Source organism: Eurosta solidaginis, chromosome X, assembly GCF_040869045.1.
Source record: "Eurosta solidaginis isolate ZX-2024a chromosome X, ASM4086904v1, whole genome shotgun sequence".
Classification (NCBI taxonomy): Eukaryota; Metazoa; Arthropoda; class Insecta; order Diptera; family Tephritidae; genus Eurosta; species Eurosta solidaginis.
This window is the reverse complement of record NC_090324.1, coordinates 90,750,159-90,772,148: the sequence shown is the minus strand read 5'-3', so window position 1 is coordinate 90,772,148 and position 21,990 is coordinate 90,750,159. Positions and strand designations below refer to the sequence as shown.

Sequence of the window (21,990 nt, the reverse complement as noted above, 5' to 3'; positions counted from 1 at the left end):
TTCGGCAATTAATACGTTTTCTTGTGTTTAATGCGAATTCAATATTATATGGATTAATTTCCCAAACGTTATTTTAAAGCACAATTCCCCAGGCAAAATGAATATTCAGGTTTGCGAAATGTCAAACATTGATAATATTCAGAACCACAGTAGGGACGAATTGTTCTTCTTTATAGAATTGCATGCAATATGCTAATGAGCTGAATACAATCAAAGCCGCAAATATGGCCATGTTTCGTAGCAGATTATAATTTATTAATTTTGATATTGTGAAAATGCCGGGAACTAGCATTTCCCGGCGGGACACTTTTAAATTTGTGAAAAATACGGGGTGTCCCGGCCAATACGAGACATTTGGCATCGCTAATATGTATACATATGTTAAAACAAACTTGAGTTGAACTATGGCATTGTCTAAAAACCTTTTTTGATATCATTATACAGCTAAGTTTATTTGATAATACTGTAAAAAGTCATGCTTGTTTGACTTCGTCATTACACATTTGAAAAGCGGCTTGCTATAACTGCTATTTTCTCATATTAGCTGAAAGTAGACTTTCGAAAATAATGGCTCATATGTATGTACGTGTCGACCCTCCGCCATACAAATATGATATACCTATGTATCGTTAGTATTATTTATTACCCACAGTTTTCGTTTGCAATTATTTGAGCTCTTGTTTTTTGGTGTCTAATTGGAAATTTGTCGGAACCGGCCAGATCGGACCACATTAGCATATATCCCTTATACAACCGATTTTTCAAACAAACAAGAGGATTTTTGTCACATCTTCCTAAATTTATCAGATTGAAGTTTCAAATTTCATCATATGCTTTCGTATATAGCACATTTTGTTGCCTGAAAAAAAATTGTGAGATCGGTCGTATATATAGTATATATCCCATGTAACCGATTGTTCAGATAAGAAAATTTTCGTAATTTTTGCCCGATTTTAACAGATGAATCTTAAAATTTCACCAATGCACCGTTGATATATATAGTATAAACCCCATATAAACCGTCATTTATACACCATTTTAATGGCTAGAAGCTTAAAATTTCAGACAGACGTTTGTAGAATACAGACAGACGGCGCCATAGTGGCTATTCCACTATGTTCGCTACCGCAGGCGTTTTTTGTGTCTGTTTATTTGTACAAATGTACAATACTAGACATTGGCATCAGCGTTTTTTACCCTCAACTGTTGCATCAAAAGATGAAAAGGATCGCTACTGTTTTTTTTAATCTATTTATCTTTGCGTATGGGTATTTCCCGCGTTACGGATGCTCCATCCTGACACACTCTTTTGAGCATAGAAACCATAGCAGGCATAATGCAGAAAATTTGCATAGCTTTCTACCTAACTCAAATACAAAAATCTTTCGTAAGTGATGCACAGGTCATCATAAAGTTGCTGCTCAGATGTACATATGTAACTCATATTTTAAGCGGCATTATTGGAATGGTTTATGAAGGAACATGCAAAGACTATGGCGCATAGTCATAGTCAAAATAAAATAGATTTTATATTTAGCTGCAGATTTTTTGACAGATAGCTCATAGAAAATTATATCAAAAAGCTGTAACTAAATTTAAAACCTATTTTATTTTGACTATGCGCCTATATATTTTTATAAAATATGCCACTTACCATACGGTGCACCATATAAAATTTGAATTTTCTTTTCCGAAATATGCCACTTATCTACGGCAAATTGACGGAAAGTTCGTGTGCAAGAATTATTTTCCTAGCTGGCCTCTAAGGTGGTTTTCTGAGGGTGGCACGCTAACTTCACGTGAAGTTGGCGGTGTACCATAAAAAAAATTTGAAAATTTTTTTTTTCGAATTTATAAAATATGCCACTTATCTACGGCAAATTCGTGTGCAAGAATTATTTTCCTAGCTGGCCACTAAGGTGGTTTTCTGAGGGTGGCACGCTAACTTCACGTAAAGTTGGCGGTGAACCATAAAAAAAATTCGAAAATTTTTTTTTTCGAATTTATAAAATATGCCACTTATCTGCGGCAATTTTACGGCAAATTCGTGTGCAAGAATTATTTTCCTAGCTGGCCTCTAAGGTGGTTTTCTGAGGGTGGCACGCTAACTTCACGTGAAGTTGGCGGTGCACCATAAAAAAAAATTTGAAATTTTTTTTTCGAATTTATAAAATATGCCACTTATCTACGGCAAATTCGTGTGCAAGAATTATTTTCCTAGCTGGCCTCTAAGGTGGTTTTCTGAGGGTGGCACGCTAACTTCACGTGAAGTTGGCGGTGCACTATAAAAAAAATTTGAATTTTTTTTTTTTCCAATTTATAAAATATGCCACTTATCTACGGCAAATTTACGGCAAATTCGTGTGCAAGAATTATTTTCCTAGCTGGTCACTAAGGTGGCTTTCTGAGGGTGGCACGCTAACTTCACGTGAAGTTGGCGGTGCACTATAAAAAAAATTAGAATTTTTTTTTTCCAATTTATAAAATATGCCACTTATCTACGGCAAATTCGTGTGCAAGAATTATTTTCCTAGCTGGCCACTAAGGTGGTTTTCTGAGGGTGGCACGCTAACTTCACGTAAAGTTGGCGGTGAACCATAAAAAAAATTCGAAAATTTTTTTTTTCGAATTTATAAAATATGCCACTTATCTGCGGCAATTTTACGGCAAATTCGTGTGCAAGAATTATTTTCCTAGCTGGCCTCTAAGGTGGTTTTCTGAGGGTGGCACGCTAACTTCACGTGAAGTTGGCGGTGCACCATAAAAAAAAATTTGAAATTTTTTTTTTCGAATTTATAAAATATGCCACTTATCTACGGCAAATTCGTGTGCAAGAATTATTTTCCTAGCTGGCCTCTAAGGTGGTTTTCTGAGGGTGGCACGCTAACTTCACGTGAAGTTGGCGGTGCACTATAAAAAAAATTTGAATTTTTTTTTTTCCAATTTATAAAATATGCCACTTATCTACGGCAAATTTACGGCAAATTCGTGTGCAAGAATTATTTTCCTAGCTGGTCACTAAGGTGGTTTTCTGAGGGTGGCACGCTAACTTCACGTGAAGTTGGCGGTGCACTATAAAAAAAATTAGAATTTTTTTTTCCAATTTATAAAATATGCCACTTATCTACGGCAAATTCGTGTGCAAGAATTATTTTCCTAGCTGGCCACTAAGGTGGTTTTCTGAGGGTGGCACCCTAACTTCACGTGAAGATGGCGTGCCACCCTGTATTTTCTAAAACATGGCCGCAGCAAATTTTTTTGTTTCACGGATTATTTTGCTAACTGGTGTCTAAGGTGGTTTTCGAAAAGTGGCACGCTAACTTCACGTGAAGTTGGCGGTGCACCATAAAAAAAGTTAATTTCTTTTTTTCGAAATTATATAATATGCCACTTATCTACGGCAAATTTACGGCAAATTCGTGTGCAAGAATTATTTTCCTAGCTGGTCTCTAAGGTGGTTTTCTGAGGGTGGCACGCTAACTTCACGTGAAGTTGGCGTGCCACCCTGTATTTTCTAAAATATGGCCAATTTTTTTGTTTCACGGATAAATTACGGCAAATTCACGGCAATTTTCCCAATAGGTAATTTTTTTCCACGTAAAAGTTGTCTTGCCAACTTCAGAGAGGTGGTATGATACTCCCATTAATAACATGATAGAAGCACTAAACTGGTTGAGTATAAAACAGCTCATATTCTACCACAGTATGAAATTTGTATTTAATATTAAGCACGGTAAATTACCAACATACCTCAGCGAAAAGCTTATATATGTAAATGATGCACATTCAACCGTAATCAGAGAAGACAATCATTTTAGATTACCTCTTTTCAAAACAGAAGTGGACAAGCAAAATATATTTTATAAGGGCCCGAATTATTTCAATGAACTTCCTAATCACATAAAAAGTAGTAATAACTTCAATACTTTTAAAAAAAGTTTATTGGAGCATTGTAAAACCCTTCCAATAAGATAAAGTTTTTTTTATTTTATTTTTTATTTTTACATGATATACCGATACTGGAGCGCGAAAAGGGAATGGTAATATTGGTAGCAGCAAAATACATTGCACCCGGCCCTAAGGAAAAGAAAATCAATCGCCACCTGTAACTCCAGACAGTTCCAACAACTCATTTCGCTGGAATTCGGTATTTTCAGCCTATATTTACTGTTGCTGATCGGAATCACTCGTATTCCGACAGCATTAATATAACAATAAAATTATATGATGTGTAACCAAAATAAGCTCAAACAAAAGTTGGAGCAGAGGGGATTGGAAACACGTCCTTTTCAACCGCCCATTATATTTTGAGCTGTGCTGATCGGAATCTTCATGCATTCCGACAGCGTCTTTACTAAACAAAGTTGAGGGGTGATTGGGTACACGTTTTCAATTTCCAACATCCAAAGACATGTTTAGCTGTGTTGATCGGAGACCAATACATTCCAACAGCTGAAAATACAAATATAATTGAAAAATATAAGTTCCAAATTTTGTTGCCTTAAGCTGGGAGCACTGGAGGATTGGAAACGCGTCCTTTCCAACCCTCCCTAATGACTGGCTCCCAGACTCGTCCGTTTGTCACGCCAGTAAATATGCTGATCGGAATCACATGGCATTCCAACAGCATATTCAATAGAAATAAGTGATATAATAATGAATTGTACTTAGTAGTTTAAGTTTTAGTCCCAAACAGCCGTAATAATAAATTAAATTAAATTAAAAAAAATGGAAAATGGTCAAGGTGTTCCCGCTACTAAAGGCTGGGAAACCAGCTAACATAGAAGAGTCATATCGCCCAATATCTCTCCTATCGCCAGTAGCCAAGACGGTTTCAGCCATTTTGCTCCCCTACTCCAAAGCAAATTTGCAGCTAGCCTTTCATCAGCATGGCTTTAGAAAACTCCGTAGCACTACCACCGCGCTAAATGCCATTAGCACCCAGATAAATTGCGGTTTAAATCAAAATGGCCACAGTCCCAGGCCCACAGATCGATGAGCTTTGCAACAGAATAAACGGCTACCTCCCTGATCTCTCCACTTTTTCACCTCGCGAAAACTGGCATTATCAAAGACTAAATCCCCCGCGACCTTATTTACAACATGGAACATCCACGTTGATGGCACTACGCTACCGACTGTCCTACACCCCAAAATCTTGGGTGTGACGTTTGATCAGGATCTACATTTTGGTGAGCATGCAGACGCAATTGTACCGAAAATCCAGAGCCGTAATAAAATCCTCAAATCTCTTGCTGGCAGTACTTGAGGAAAAGATAAAGAAACGCTCATTACCACCTACAAAGCAATTGGCCAGCCGATTGCATGCTATGCGTCCCCGATATGGTCGCCAAGCCTAAAGACCACTCACTGGAAGAAGCTACACTTACTTACTTACTTAATTGGCGCTTAACCGTCTAAACGGTTATGGCCGTCCAACAAGGCGCGCCAGTCGCTCCGCCAACCGGCGCCAATTGGTCACACCAAGGGAGTTTAAATCGTTTTCCACCTGGTCCTTCCAACGGAGTGGGGGCCGCCCTCTACCTCTGCTTCCATAGGCGGGTTCCGATAGAAACACCTTCTTGGCCGGAGCATCATCTTTCATTCGCATAACATGGCCTAGCCAGCGCAGCCGTTGCGTTGTAATTCGCTGGACTATGTTGATGTCTGCGTATAGCCAGTACAGCTCATCATTAAATCTTCTTCGGTACTCGCCAGCGCAGCCGTTGCGTTGTAATTCGCTGGACTATGTTGATGTCTGCGTATAGCTCGTACAGCTCATCATTAAATCTTCTTCGGTACTCGCCATCGCCAACGCGTAGAGGTCCATAAATCTTTCGAAGAACTTTTCTCTCGAACACTCCCAAAGACGCTTCATCTGCTGTTGTCATGGTCCATGCTTCTGCCCCATATAGCAGGACGGGTACGATAAGTGACTTGTAGAGTATGATTTTCGTTCGCCGAGAGAGGACTTTACTTTTCAATTGCCTACCTAGTCCAAAGTAGCATTTATTCGCAAGATTGATTCTTCGCTGGATTTCAGTGCTGATGTTGTTGCTTGTGTGTGTTGATCCGTTTTTCTGTAACGATGAAGTCGGCGGTGCGCTCGAACAAAATAAGTATATGCAGGTGGTCGGATGCCAATGTTACCATCGGCTGCCAGTTGACGCAGTTTACGATTTCTGGGCTCACGATTGAGATATCCAGCGAACTGTGACAGCTTCCTACCATACGTGTGGGGGCGTCTCCGTTTATTGTGCAGAACGTGATTTCTTCTATTTGATCCGTTAACATCTCACCTCTACTGTCCGCCCGCAAGTTTGAATGCCATAGATCGTAATTGGAATTAAAGTCGCCTAAGATAATGCGATTGTTGCCAGTGAGTAAGGCGCTAATATTAGGGCGGTATCAACTGGGGCAAGAGGTGGCAGGAGGGATGTAGATGTTGATGATTTCTAGGTTTGCATCGCCTGACCGGACAGATAGGCCTTGACGTTCTAAGACATTGTCCCTGCGGTCGGTGCCTGCAACAGATCCTCCTACTCCCTATTAATTTGGGGGAAGTTAATACTGGCCCCCTCCACGAGTCGGGATATTTGAAGCACCTTTCAGTTCCGTGTAGGTATATTCGGGTTCTGCCGCTGCAGCATGTTAGGCGTCACCTCCGCCTTCACCACTCGGGGTATTCAAACTTTGGCCTTTGATATCGTGGGGATCAGTGCTTTAGGCATCACCTTCAACCTTCTTATTTTCGAAGGTATGGAGTCTGACCGTTATCTTCCTTTAGCTCATTAACATTTGTGTCTTTGTTTCTCAAGCCATTATTGCCTTCCTCTTTCTGTATTACATCTTTTGAGGTACATCGCTTTCCCATACTTATATTACCCGATACGCTTTGCAGATTTTTAGGTATGCTTCTTGAGATTTCGGCTAGTTCGTATCACGGTTTTGGGTCTCGTTTGCCCTCCTCCTTTTTGGGCTTCTTCCTCTTCGATTCGGTTGCAAAATTGCGGACTGTTCGCAGCAAAGTTTTCGTCAGTGAACTGTCTTCGACATTTCACGGGCCCTCGCCAAGCGATCGCTTTCATCGTCGGTTAGGTCAACCACTGGACCCAAGCGCTGCACAGTTCTTAATGCTGCCCGTTCTAACGTCAGTTCTTTATCCGGGCTAGTAGAGCCTTCCTTTACCGAACGCACTGACTGCCAACTATCATCGTTATCCGCGTCCGAATCATCGCTGATAGCGATTTCCTCTACCCGGATAACAACGCCATCGCCTTTATCTTCTCATCCTCACTTGGTTTTAAAATGTTTGTCTTCATCTTGATCGTACGACCCACTTCCCGACAAGGCGGGCTCAGCGTTCTAATGTTAAAAATGCGGATAGAAAACCGCGCGCCACAACAGCGCTCCTTGCTGTTGTAAGGAGCCGGTTTCGGTACGGAGTCGGGCCGGTTTCGATACTTTTTCTTAACCCCCGAAAAAACAACGTTTTTTTACCTTCGAAAGATAACGTACGTCTGAGAGACGTGTTGAAGTTTAAGGACCATAAAGATAAAAAACTTAATTTTTTTTTTAATCATTTATTTGATATATGTTCACTTGTTGTTTTTTAAAGAAAAATATTATTTTTTCAATATATTAAAAATTAAGTTTGACTTGTCTTGAACTTGTCCTTACAAAAATCAGTTTTTTTCGAAGGACCTCAGTTTATAGGAAAAAAATTAAAATAAAATACATATTTTTGTACTTCAATTGAATGAGTTCACTGTTTTAAACTATACTTAAAAAAATATTAGCTAAAATTACAATTTTAGGCAAAAATTACATATAAAATTAGTCATGTCACATAGTCACGTAAAAGATAACGATACGTCTCTTAGACGTATTTTTAAAAAACAATCGTATATATTTCAGCAAACAAAAAAGTTACTACTGAAAAACACCCCCACTGACAAGCTGGTAATGGTAGCTGAGAAAACTGAGAATGAGAATGTTCTCTCTTTACGATTGTTGGAGACTGAGAGCAAAATTAAAACGACGTACGTCTCACAGACGTACGTTATCTCACTAGGGTTAAATTTCTATCATTATACACGCGTTTTTTTTTCTCTTTTTTCAATTTACGTATTTGGATTTTATCATCATAACCGATTTTCGGTTAGGCAAAGCTTGGCCATGAAATAGTACTGCATTTGATGATGCACCCAGCACTGTATTTTCTTCTATAAATTGAACGAGTTCAAATTAAATCTACATTAAAAAACGTTATGTATGCCGGGACACCTCTTTGTTCGAACGCAAAAAAGTTCATATTCCAAACATATTGTGAAAAGCTTTTATCTCCATACATAAAAACACTGCGAAATATTACACGATTCAAACCTGTGCATAGTGATAGAACTTTTAGATAAAGTATCGATACCGGTACTCACATAAAATACTCGGATCCAAGTATCGATGCTAGTACTCATGCTCAGTAAAAGGTATCGAGTATACTCGATCCAAGTGAGTAGGTACTTTGGAACTTTCGCCAAAAGTGAAGAAACCTTTTTTTCTACATGAGATCATATGTTTTGAATTTAGTAGAGCACAAGTAAGGAAGTTCAACCCAGATATGCCCATTCGTTGTACATGAACCTTCCCATCGTGATTTTGTATTATTTTCCACTGAAATGACAATAAAAAGACGATTTGATAATGATTTTAAAAAAATTTATTTTGAAAGTTGGATTTTAGAGCGGTCCTATATATAGGACATTGGGCACATGGTATATGACATCATTTAAATTATTTCCTGTGATATGTAACAAAACATTTTCCATGTAATCCTATATTACATTTTTCGCAACTTGTTCTTGCCTTTTGATGGCAAGCGCCACACCTGGTTTGTTTATCTTGTGGAATTACCAAATGATCTATTCGATCATACCGCAAATCGTCGATGGAACTTTGTGAAGGATGTCCTTTTTGATAGACATTACCCCTTTTATTTTGGGTGAGCAAAGTTGTCCCAATACTTCTTCTGAAAGATAACTGATCCATTGTTCCACCATTATGCTTATGTATCTGCCAGGCATTTTGACCAGCCATATCAACACCATGAGTTGTGAGGGGAAAATACCATTCCTTACCTCTTATGGCGGTAAAGACTAATATTTTGGTCTGAACGGTCAACCCCTCCCATGCTCTTAATCAGCCCAATTCTAAACAAAAATTCCGTGCGAGTTTTTTCCCTTCTCCCATTCCTCGTATTCTAAATAAAAATTCCTTGTGAGTTTTTTCAATTCTCCCTTTCCTCCTATTCTGAAAATGTTCGAAAAAGCGGAAACCGGTTATGGGAGAAAAGTAGGTATTATGAATGTGAGGGAGAGGGAGATTTCTCTGCCATTTCATAGGAGTTTTTTCACTTGTTAAATTAAAAGGAATGCATCAAAATAGTTAAAGGGAATTGGTTCTTTTAAGAAAGAACACTTATTTGTACAAATTTGTGCTAAAATATGTATTTACATTCTACCACAATATTCTCACTGTTAATACAACAGCAACTACAACCACAATATTCTTTATTTTAAGTCGAAAAGTATATCATAAGCAACGGTAGAGCTCTTGGTATACGTATTTGATGCAGCCATCCAGAAATTGCACAAGGATTTTTTAATAAGGCTTAAATAGATTTTGGCATATGACGAAGGACGAACTCAACTCAACTTGGCCGCCAGAAAATTGCTTTGCTGAATGAAAGCAGGCAACTCCGGCAGATTTGTGTTATGCGGCCGTCTTCTTCTTATGTTCCGTTGTTTATGTTGCTGTGGCACCAATTCATTACTCATTTCAGTGAATACTACATGAAATGCAATAAATACTGTGCATTGTTTATATTTTATTTCTTAATTTCGAACAAATTTGCAACAATAATTAAACTTTTCAATTTTTTAAACAAAATAAGAAATGCGCAACGAAATTTCAATTGACAAAACAGCTGACTTCGAAAATTCAAAATTCCTATTCCCCAATTATTGTTCTCCCTAGGAGAACAGAATTGGAGGAATTTACCGCGGGAATAAAAAAAATCCGCGAGAACAACATTCCGCGAGAATATTTAGAATTGGTCTGATTATAAAATTTTACGACACATGGTTGTTCAACTTGTATGTATTTCTTTTCCTTTTAGGAGTAACGTGTGGTCAAATTTGTGGGATTCACTCCGATTGCATTGGAACAAAAGGTCATGATATTATTGTCGTTCCACTTTATGAATATTATGTCGCTATCAGCAATTTTGATGAAATCATAACTACCACGAGCACTTTTCTACATATTCTTAGAATTAGTTAAAGTGCTTCCAGGATTACGATTCTCCCTCATTCTACCCGTGCCAAAAATCTGTTTATTGGTAAGTTGTTCAAGTAGAGAGATTGAAGAAAAAAAATTATCGAAATACAAATGAAAATGTTGGTCCTTCCATTTTGACTTCAAAACGTCAGCATATTCTAGCACTACAGACGTTCCAACACCAAGGTCCTTATAAATTTCACTGATATTTGTGGAAGCACCTTGAACCAGTTTATATAGCCTTGCCGAGTCGTACCAACCCACAGCTTGTATCCGTAGCGTATTGGTTTGCCATGGATATACTGCTTACAGCCGTGTTTTCCTGTATAAGGAACCATGGCTTCATCTACGCTATAATTTTCTTCAGTATAGGCAGCTTCTATAAACTTTTTATTCAAGTGTGTAAACAATGGTCTTACTTTGGAAAATTTGTCAGACTGGTCTAAAGAATTGTTATCATTACAATGGATGTTGGAGATTATGAACTCGAATTTGTTTCTTGATATAGCTTCACAAACCAGTTCGTTGCTGCAAACTTTCGAGCGTTCCCAGAACATTCTTCTTCTGGGGATTGGAATGTATCCACTAATAAGCAGTACTCCAATGAAACATCTCATTTCAAATATATCCACCTGAAGTGTTTTATTTCTTTGAGCTGCATACCTATTTGTCTCTCTTGTCAATATTTCAAATAACTCATCGTCAAATATTGAGTAAAAAAGAGCAGTTGGTGAATGTTCAGCTAAATTGAGAACTTCATCAGTGTTTATAAGCTCAGCATCTGCGCTAAAAACGTCTTCATTCACGTAGTGATATTGTTTTCCTTTTTTGAGATTCTTTTTCTTCGGGAGAAACTTTCTTACTTCAGACAATGGTATGTCATCATCAGAATCCCATTCATCATGCATATTGTATTTCGAAAATACTTCAACGCCGCTGTTCATTTGCGAAGCTGGTAAATTATTTATATCAACACTAGCAGACCCGGCAGACGTTGTTCTGCCCTACCCCTCTACACTTTTTCCTAATCTTTTTGTTCACTCCTCCCTCCGTCTTTTTCGCTTCATCTCCATCTTCGTCTCATTCTATCTCTTTCTCAGTCTCCTTCTCTCTTTTCTCTTCTCTCAAGATTTTCCCCTTTCTCTTCATCTCTTATTGCCAGTCCCAGAGGGTGGTGGTATGTATTTTGTTCCAGTCCCATTCCGAGTCTCAGTCTCAGTCCCAGTCCTAGTCCTAATCCCAGTCCCAGTCCGTCTCTGGTATACTTCCCCGATATTTCAGGCAAATCGAATAGGACGTATGTAAATAGGTACATGTGGGTATTATTAATTCTTGTCTTTATTTCGGCTTCGCATGCATATTTATCAGTTTTGCTAGGTTGATGCGACTAAATCGAATATCACAATGAACTTCAGAGCTCTCAGCAACAGCTTTCATTTGATATCCATAATACACACACATTCTAGGGGTATCAGGGTCCATGTTTTGCCCTATATCTCGAGACCCTAGCCTCCCAGTTGTATGAAAATTATCCTGTACTATAGCACTCATCAACAGCTTTCATTTGATATCCATATTGTATAAACATATTCTAGGGGTACCCGGGTCCACGTTTTGGGCTATATCTCGAGACCCTAGTCACTCAGCTTACTCTGTACTAAAGCATACATCAACAGCTTCAATTTGATTCCCATAATATAAAAACACCTTCCAGGTGTATCCGGGTCCATGTTTTGGCCTATATTTCGAGACCGTAGTCACCCATTGGTGTAAAACTTACTCTGTACTAAAGCATACATCAACAGCTTCAATTTGATACCCATAATGTAAAAACACATTCTAGGTGTATCCGGGTCCATATTTTGGCCTATATCTCGAGACCGTAGTCACCCAGCGGTGTAAAACTTACTCTGTATGCAAGCATACATCAACAGCTTCAATTTGATACCCATAATGTATAAACACATTCTAGGTGTATCCGGGTCCACGTTTTGGGCTATATCTCGAGACCCTAGCCTCCCAGTTGTATGAAAATTATCCTGTATTATAGCACTCATCAACAGCTTTCATTTGATATCCATATTGTATAAACACATTCTAGGGTTACCCGGGTCCACGTTTTGATCTCAAGACCCTAGGCACGTAGCGAAAAAAAGGTAGACGTTGGCCGATTCTCAGACCTACCCAATATGCTCACAAAATTTCATGAGAATCGGTTCAGCCGTTTCGGAGGAGTTCAGCCTCTAAAACCGTGACAGAAGAATTTTATATATTAGAAGAAGATTATCTTCCTCGCCGGAATCATCGTCGGTAACGTCTGCATTTGCATTTGTTGGCGGTAATAGTGCTATGGTATCAAAATCTGTACTATCATCCTCCAAAATGGCCAAAGCTTTCATGTAGAGAAAATCCCCTAAAAAATGTATATGTAGTATAATATGTGCCCAATGTCTAACATGTAGGACACCAAATTTTACGCTAATACAACAACTTCACTATAACACCAACAAAAGTTTTCTATGTACATAACAGTGGACGAATATTTCAAATATACGAACTTCGACAATAATCATTGATTTTTTATATTTAAATTAGCTAATTTTTACTTACCGTGCAAAGGTAGCGAGAAATTCCGTCATTTTGAAAAAAGCATAAATTTTTAAATTAATTTCGCAGAAATGGTAGAGAAAACCAACCAAAACGAACTGTCGCCAGCAAGGTAGAGACAAAAACTAACCAAATGAGTAAAATTAGCGGTTCTCGGCAGTCCGTTACTCTTTATGTAAACAACTGAGTAGGTGAACTATATATAGGACATTGGGCATATCTGGGTTAAGTTTGGACCAAAACGAACATTATATACCCATTAGTGTGCTCTTTTATATATTCAAAGGATAAATTTTGAGAGAAATGTCACGAAAATTAAATGACTTAAACGATTTTTGATCGACTTATGGCATTTAAGATAAAAAGTTTTTTAAGTTAGAGAAATTTTTTTCTAAACGGGGTCGCCCCTCGGCAGTGGTTTCGTAAGCACTTCGAGTGCATTTTTCCCATGAAATGTTTACAAATTAAAAATTACACGACGCAAGTTGGAAGAAAAGCTCAGTTTAAATCACCTAGTAAGTAAATCGCGTCAAGAATTTTCTGTATGGCATTAAACGTAAGTAACTAAATAATAGGGGATCAGAACGATTTTCATTTTTTTTTAAACTTTTGTACTTTGCACTAACATATTTTTAAATTAGGCGTGATCCTTATCATCATTTGATCGGATCAATATATGTATAATATCTAGGACCAAATTTCCGGCAAATAGCAAAGTGATATAACGGCTTTTGCTTTACGGCCTGCAAAACTTTTAAATTTTCTTCTGCTTAATGTGGGCAGTGTCACGCCCATTTTACACAATTGTAATACATTTATATTGTACATCGTAATTTTTTTTAATCCACTCGTCAAGTTTCACCATTTCATCAGTATTTGCTAAAGTATTGCTCTTTTTCCACATTTTTGAAAGTGGTCATGGATATAATCTGATTTTGACCATTTACAATGCCAATATATCGTCGACGATGCTGTAAGAAAATTTTACAGTGGAACCAAAAAGCTCTGGTGCATGCCAAATTAAAATGTATTGAAATTTTATGGAGTTAACACATATTTTTCTTTTGCCACCATATGCAGAAATCGTCCCCCATTCCACCATTATCAAAAAGTCGGTTTAAGTTAAATGCGGAGATTTTACCGCATCGTCGACGATCTTAGTTTATGCTCAAGTTATGGTGTTAATTGTCTGAACCTTGTTGATCTTAAACATGTCGACCATCGGCACTTGGTAAAGTATCGGGGATAAATATCGAGGTAAAGTATCGATACTTTACTCAGTACTTGGAAAAAAAGCATCGAGTATTTTTTGGAGAAGTATAGATACTACTCCCTCAGTACTCGTATCGTTCTATTACTACCTGTGCACCATCACTTCCGTCTTATATTTTACTTATTACAAATACGTTTATTTTATGAGTGAAAAACATACCCACTTTAAAATCAATACGAAAAATAAACTTACCGTCGGTACACAGGGCATATTTGGTGATATAAATCCCAGCCCTCGAGATCCCACACCGTTAAAACAGGACTTTATATTTTGCATAAACTTTCGACGAATGGATTTCAACGAATAAATACACAAAGCGGAATCATTCGTAGAAATACTTCCATCGCCAACACTAAAAACTCCATATAGAACGTCGTCTTGGACAGTGATACCCAGACTTCCTGCAAGATCCACACTTGGCTTACCTAAATAACCAGCTTGAATTAAATTGTATTTAGTACCACCAGTTATGCAGTCAATAGGGATTTCTGTATATGAATAGTAATTCGAGTCTTCCTGACAAATGCGTACAAGTTTTGATATGTATTCCTTTGGTGAGGTGTGGTAATTATGTTTCAATTGCGTCGTTAAAAAGTATGAAAAGCGTTCCGAGCTAAATCCATAAACGTAATTGATTAAGTACCCTTCCCGGGCATACGAGTTTATAAAAGTTCGCGTTCCAGTTGTAACTGCAGATGATGCTATTTGAAACATTTTTGTCTTTTCTAACGAACGTGAAGCAACTGCTGGTATCTCGCTTCGATATGGCGAGTTATTTGTGTAAGTAACACCAACATACATTACAGTTGTAATAGGTGGCTGCGGTGGACCTGGTGCTATGAATGCAACAGTAGAAGAGTTCGCATCATTGGCAACGACCGCATCTGAAACATTTTGCTCAACAATGCTAACGTTTTGTAAATTACGAACAGTACATGTTCCTTGAAATAGGGACCCACACTCTATCAACCTAGATGTGCCACGATCTATTAGTAGCACTTTGTTGTAGTTATCTGTTGGCTTTCGCACAGCATGAACTGGACAGTCCAAGACAGTGCACTCAACGGAGTCATTTTTAGGACCAGTTTTCACTGTTTCATGCAACTCTAATTCTGGGGAAAGCTGATATAAATAATTTACACCTCCTACAAATACTCGGCCCGTGAAGGTGTCAACCACCAAATGGTTCAATGGTGTTTCGAAATGAATTACACTTGTAATTATATTGCTATAGTTTTTCACATCTGCTATACTCAATTTTACACTTGTATCTCCAATATCCTTTGGATTGTATAGTGCTAACTGTGCTGAGGTCGATGAAGATGCGGATCTACCTCCATTGCTTTCACGAAATACCGTTTTTAAACTCGCCGATTGGAACCCATAAATTGCACCATCACTACTTTCCATCAAATCCTCATCACTTATTATATCTGTTATTTGAACATGCTCAGCATTTGACGATATTCCAGCGATTGAAGAAATCCGACCACTTTTACTATGATCATTAATTGTATTTTTACCCTTTATCGGACTTTTCTGACTCTTAATGCCTTTTAAACAAGTCACATCATATAGCATGAATGCCAAAAGTAGCCAAATTATAAACCGCATATTTCATAACATTTGACCCTAAAAAAAAGACAGTTATTATTTAAGGTAAAAAAATATAGGTGCTAACTACATCGAGATTGAGGTTATACGAATGCAGCTCCGTCGAAGGGAAATTATCGTTTGGTAAATTTGCAGATACCCAATTTATAATTGAAATTCAAAAATTTATCAAAAACGTTGCTTTTTTCTTGAATAATAATTATAAGTCAACGTTTTTCCCAAATTATTAAATAAAGGATTTTTTCGTTGGCAATAGGCAAATAATTTGAATTTTTCTTTTGTTTATAATACTGTAACGAATATTAGCAGCACTAAGCGATACTACCATCTCTAAGCCGATGCTAAGCAGTGCATGCACATCAATAATTCAATCGTTATGTCTACACATATGTACATATATACACGCAGCGGAGAAGCAACGCACAACCACATGCATAAATCTGAGATACTCCCGAAAGTATGCAATGGTTGTGCAAGTGTCGCTCACACATACAAACACATGCAGATATCTTATCTGAGATGCTCCCAAAAGTATGCAATTATAATTGTGTTCACACATACACGCGCATATGAGAAGCTAAAAACGTAGTAATTTTATAGCTGATGGCCAACTAGTAGATTCTGGAAAGGGAAGCGCCTAGAAGATGCGAACGAGAAATCACAGAGTATAAAGAGGTAGCAACAGTGGAGGCGCGACAATCAGTTTCATTTAAGCAAGCTATTGGTTGTGAAGTATCAGTGTTATTGTGAAGTACTTTAATAAAGGCCATTTTGCATTATTAAATATTGGAGTTATTTATTCAAAAGTTTAGTGATTCGAACTTATCAGAAGGTTGCAAATAAGAGGATTTGCAGTAAATTCGTTACAATTGGTGTCAGAAGAGGAATTGCTGAATAACTTCCAGAGGACAACAAGGACATGGCAAAGTTAAGTGAATTGAAGATCCAGCAACTGAAGAAGGAGTTGGAGAGCCGTGGATGAATACAACCGGCATTAAACCCGAACTTCAGGTACGACTACCAGAGGCAATGGAATTAGAAGGAATTGACGTGGAAGAGTATGTCTTTCATCTTGATGGCGAGGAGACAACAAAAATTGAAGAGAAAAACTAAACATCGCAGACAGTTACCAGCACAGACTTGAACATGATATTGGCTGCAATATCTGCACAAACATCGACAGTAGCATCAATGTCGTCGCAATTGGGATCCCAACTGGAATCACAGGAGGCACGCAATTCAGAAATGTCGACACAGATTACATCCAAGATGTTATCGCAACTGGAAGAACAGAAGACATATATGGCATCTCAACTGGAATCACAGGAGGCACGTATATCCGAAATGTCGGCACAAATTTCAGCGCAGATATCATCTAAGATCTCTACATAACTTGAAGAGCAGGAAGTCCATATATCATCTAAGCTGGAAGCGCGCATGGAAGATAAACTAACCCAGTTTCATGAAGTTTTCAGTAGCAGACAGGACAAAATCGAGGCTGAGGTAGATGCTTTAAAAGGTCGTATACAGGAGCTGCAACTAAATCGCCCAGTTGTTTCAGCAAGCAATACGAAGGTAAAAACTCCATCTTTTGACGGCTCTGTTCCTTTCCAGGTGTTTAATATTCAGTTTGAGAACACCGCAGCAGTGAACAACTGGAGTGCTGAAGATAAAGTTGCTGCACTATTCGTGGCATTGAAAGGATCTGCTGCTGAAATCCTACAGACTATTCCCGAAGGAGAGCGGAACAACTACGAAACATTGATGAGCGCTCTAGAGAGGCGATACAGAAGCGAACACAGGAAGCAGATATACCAAATAGAGTTGCAAAACCGCTACCAAAAAGCCAATGAGACTTTGCAAGATTTTGCTTCGGATGTTGAAAGGTTGGCTCATTTGGCAAATGCGGACACACCCGTGGAGTACACCGAGAGGGTAAAAATTCAGAGTTTTATAAATGGCATACGGGACGTAGAAACGAAGCGAGCGACATATGCAAACCCAAAACCCACATTCGCAGAAACGGTATCCCATGCACTGTCTCAGGAAAAAGCGTCACTTTTGAGTAAGCCCGCATACAAAGCTCATCGCGTGGAAGTGAAAAGGCCAGACTGGGTAGACACAATTTTGGAAGCATTAAAAGAAACGCAGCAGAAAAACGACGGTGCCGTCAAATGCTTTAAATGTGGAAAGCCAGGGCATATTTACCATTTATTTATTAAGTCTATGAACACATGTTCTTACAGACTACCAATGAAAATACTATACAGCATATTATTAACAAAATTCTTACAGACTACTAACAATTTTCATACAATTAAAAAACAGACTACAATTAAGAAATACAAAAAGTTAACAAGTCAGTGAAAAACTAGCACTTACAGACTAATATAAAAGAATTGATAACTAAAAAACACACTTTAATAAATTAATAAAAACGTTCTTCGACAAAGAGAAATCAAGTTCGACAAAATATGAGATCTTATTAAATTCACTAATAGCGCGGGTAATTGGGGAATTTCTCGCATAATTAGTTCTACTATTAATGCCATAAGAAGGGTAAAAGCTTCTAAGTTCTCTTCTTGGAACATTCAAATTAATTTTCTCAAGAAGAGCAGCACAATCTGTATCCCCATGGATGATGCAATATAAAAAGGTCAAAGAAAGAATAGGCCTTCTCGCTTCTAAAGTTTTAAGATTTAAAAGAAGTAAACGTGCATTATATGAGGGAAGAGGGCTCGTTAATCTAAGTGACCGCAGACAGTATTTAAGAAAAACTTTTTGAACTCTCTCAATCCTATTAATTGCAAACTGTTGGAACGGTCGCCAAATGATAGTGGCATACTCGAGATGAGATCGTACAAATGAATTGTAGAGCAATTTGAGTGTATACGGGTCAGAGAACTCTGCACTATTACGCCGAATAAAACCAAGCATTACATACGATTTCGCTATGATAAAGTTTACATGGCTGTTGAAAGAAAATATTGGTATCATAAACCACACCAAGGTCCTTGATTTTATCAACAGTCTGCAGTGGTTTGTTATCAATGGTATATGAACTATTAAACTTAAAGCGCAATTTAGAGTAGGTTACGTGAAAGCATTTATTAATATTTAAAGAAAGGTGCGATCTAACGCACCAGGAATAGAGATTATTAATTTCACACTGAAGTTCGAACATATCACGCGAAGACTTTATAATGGAGAAAACTTTAAGATCATCAGCGTACAAGAGAAACCTAGCATACGAAAAGCAAGTGCTGATGTCGTCGATGAACAGGACAAAGAGCAAGGGTCCAAGAATACTGTCTTGCGGAACGCCGGAAGTTGCAAGGTACGGATCGGATGATACACCATCAATGCAGACAATACACCATCTGTTAATTAAATAAGATTTTAGCCACTGCAGAAAATTTGAGTGATAACCAAGACAGGAAAGTTTATGAATAAGGATCTCATGTGATACCTTATCGAAGGCTTTGGAGAAGTCAGTATAAATACAATCCACCTGGTATCCAGATGCAAAATCAGATATACAATACTCACTAAACTCCACTAGATTGGTGACCGTCGAACGTCCCGCAACAAAGCCATGCTGCTTGGCACAAATTAGGCTCTTCACTGAAAAGTATAACTTGTCTTTTACAACACATTCAAGAGGCAAAACTAAGGCCGGACAACCTTTAACCAAGGCACTTGAGAGACCATCAGAATCTGTCTTGACCGATTGCTTTAAATTAGTAATACCACTTGAGATATCGTCACATGAAATCGACATTGAACCGAAATCCAGAGCAGAATTTAAATCAGATGCAAAGTCGAAAGAAGGGGCATCATCATAGGATGCAAAATTAGCACTAAAATAGTCCGCAAACAGGTTCACTACCGCATAAAGATTTGTAGCTACATTATCTTGGTAAAAGACAGAAGCAGGAACCGAGGAGCAGGTCCTTTTTAATAAAACTCCAAAATGTTTTTGGATTGGACTTAATATTTGTCTCAAAGCTAAGAATATAGTTTTTGTAAAGAAACTTATCCAAGCAGTTAAACTCCTTTAGATACTGCTGATACTTCTCGTAAAAGAACAGATTCTGGGTCTGACTAAACCTTTTGTAGTATTTGTTTCGCAAATTCTTAAATTTTTTAAACCCTTAGTATACCAAGGTAATTTATACGGTTTTTTCTTAAAGACTGGAACATGCCTTAAACATAGGTCAAAAAGCGTTGATCTAAATATCTCATAGCAAATTTAGAGTAGGTTACGTGAAAGCATTTATTAATATTTAAAGAAAGGTGCGATCTAACGCACCAGGAATAGAGATTATGAATTTCACACTGAAGTTCGAACATATCACGCGAAGACTTTATAATGGAGAAAACTTTAAGATCATCAGCGTACAAGAGAAACCTAGCATACGAAAAGAAAGTGCTGATGTCGTTGATGAACAGGACAAAGAGCAAGGGTCCAAGAATACTGCCTTGCGGAACGCCGGAAGTTGCAAGGTATGGATCGGATGATACACCATCAATGCAGACAATACACCATCTGTTAATTAAATAAGATTTTAGCCACTGCAGAAAATTTGAGTGAAAACCAAGACAGGAAAGTTTATGAATAAGGATCTCATGTGATACCTTATCGAAGGCTTTGGAGAAGTCAGTATAAATACAATCCACCTGGTATCCATATGCAAAAGCAGATATACAATACTCACTAAACTCCACTAGATTGGTGACCGTCGAACGTCCCGTAATAAAACCATGCTGCTTGGCACAAATTAGGCTCTTCACTGAAACAGTAGTGAGCTTTGATATAGGTCTGTAGTTACAGACATCATTCTTATTTCCAGATTTGTAGATAGGAATTATCGATGCAAGTTTCCAAGCATCAATAAACTCCCCGCACTGAAGTGACATATTAAACAGGATCTCAAGAGGCAAAACTAAGGCCGGACAACCTTTAATCAAGGCACTTGAGAGACCATCAGAATTTGTCTTGACCGATTGCTTTAAATTAGTAATACCACTTGAGATATCGTCACATGAAATCGACATTGAACCGAAATCCAGAGCAGAATTTAAATCAGATGCAAAGTCGAAAGGAGGGGCATCATCATAGGATGCAAAATTAGCACTAAAATAGTCCGCAAACAGGTTCACTACCGCATTAGTATTTGTAGCTACATTATCTTGGTAAAAGACAGAAGCAGGAACCGGGGAGCAGGTCCTTTTAGATTTAATAAAACTCCAAAATGTTTTTGGATTGGACTTAATATTTGTCTCAAAGCTAAGAATATAGTTTTTGTAAAGAAACTTATCCCAGCAGTTAAACTCCTTTAGATACTGCTGATACTTCTCGTAAAAGAACAGATTCTTGGTATGACTAAACTTTTTGTAGTATTTGTTACGCAAATTCTTCAATTTTTTTGAACCCTTAGTATACCAAGGTAATTTATACGGTTTTTTCTTAAAGACTGGAACATGCCTTAAACATAGGTCAAAAAGCGTTGATCTAAATATCTCATAGCAAATGCTAACATCTGAAGAGGAAAGATCAACCCAGTTAATTTCCGAGAAAACATGGTTAAGTATAGACATGTCGCACCGTGCAAAATTAAAAGCGATATCATCATTTACAGAGGGTACACAAAACACATAAAACTCAAGTTTAAGAACAATAGTAGTGTGATGCATATCCGACGGAGCAAATGGTGCATGGCATTCGGAAATGTTAAAATTAATATTATCACTGAGGAATATAAGATCTAATATTCTGTCAAGCCTGTTAGTGAAGTTATTGATTTGCAGCAAGTTTAAGCTTAGCTTGTTATCTATAAAATAAGTCTCATAGGACTTCGATATATTATTTGGCATGAGGCCCGAACCACAGAAACCCTGAGACCAAGTGACATCACTTAGATTAAAGTCACCTAAAATACATACATGATTATCACCAAGCTTATTAAGAACTACAGATGAAATATTGTCAGCATGAGCTTTATAAAGATCTTCAGAACTATTCGGCGGAATATAAGATGCCATCAAGAATAGAGAGCCGGAGTACGTAGAGCCACTAACTTTAACACAGAGTTGGTCAAGTACTGCACGTTATTGCAGTACCAAACCTAACTGTTTAGGCCCGAAGCCTAAATTCATAT

At 37.9% G+C, this 21,990-nt stretch overlaps 1 protein-coding gene across 10 annotated transcripts in view; it reads right to left on the bottom strand.

Annotated features, from left to right (window-relative positions):
* PlexA (plexin A) overlaps nt 1–21,990 on the bottom strand; it is a 739,259-nt gene that overhangs the window by 599,682 nt on the left and 117,587 nt on the right. For 9 of the 10 annotated variants that reach the window (XR_010947759.1, XR_010947758.1, XM_067757876.1 and 6 more), the window contains exon 2: nt 14,408–15,847. The exons of the other annotated variant lie outside the window; for it this stretch is intronic. Coding sequence is in view for 7 of the 9 variants with exons in the window: in XM_067757876.1 (XP_067613977.1) it covers nt 14,408–15,829 (1,422 nt within the window). In the remaining 2 variants the exon portion in view is untranslated. The remainder of the gene's footprint in view (nt 1–14,407; nt 15,848–21,990) is intronic. 10 annotated transcript variants of the gene reach the window in all.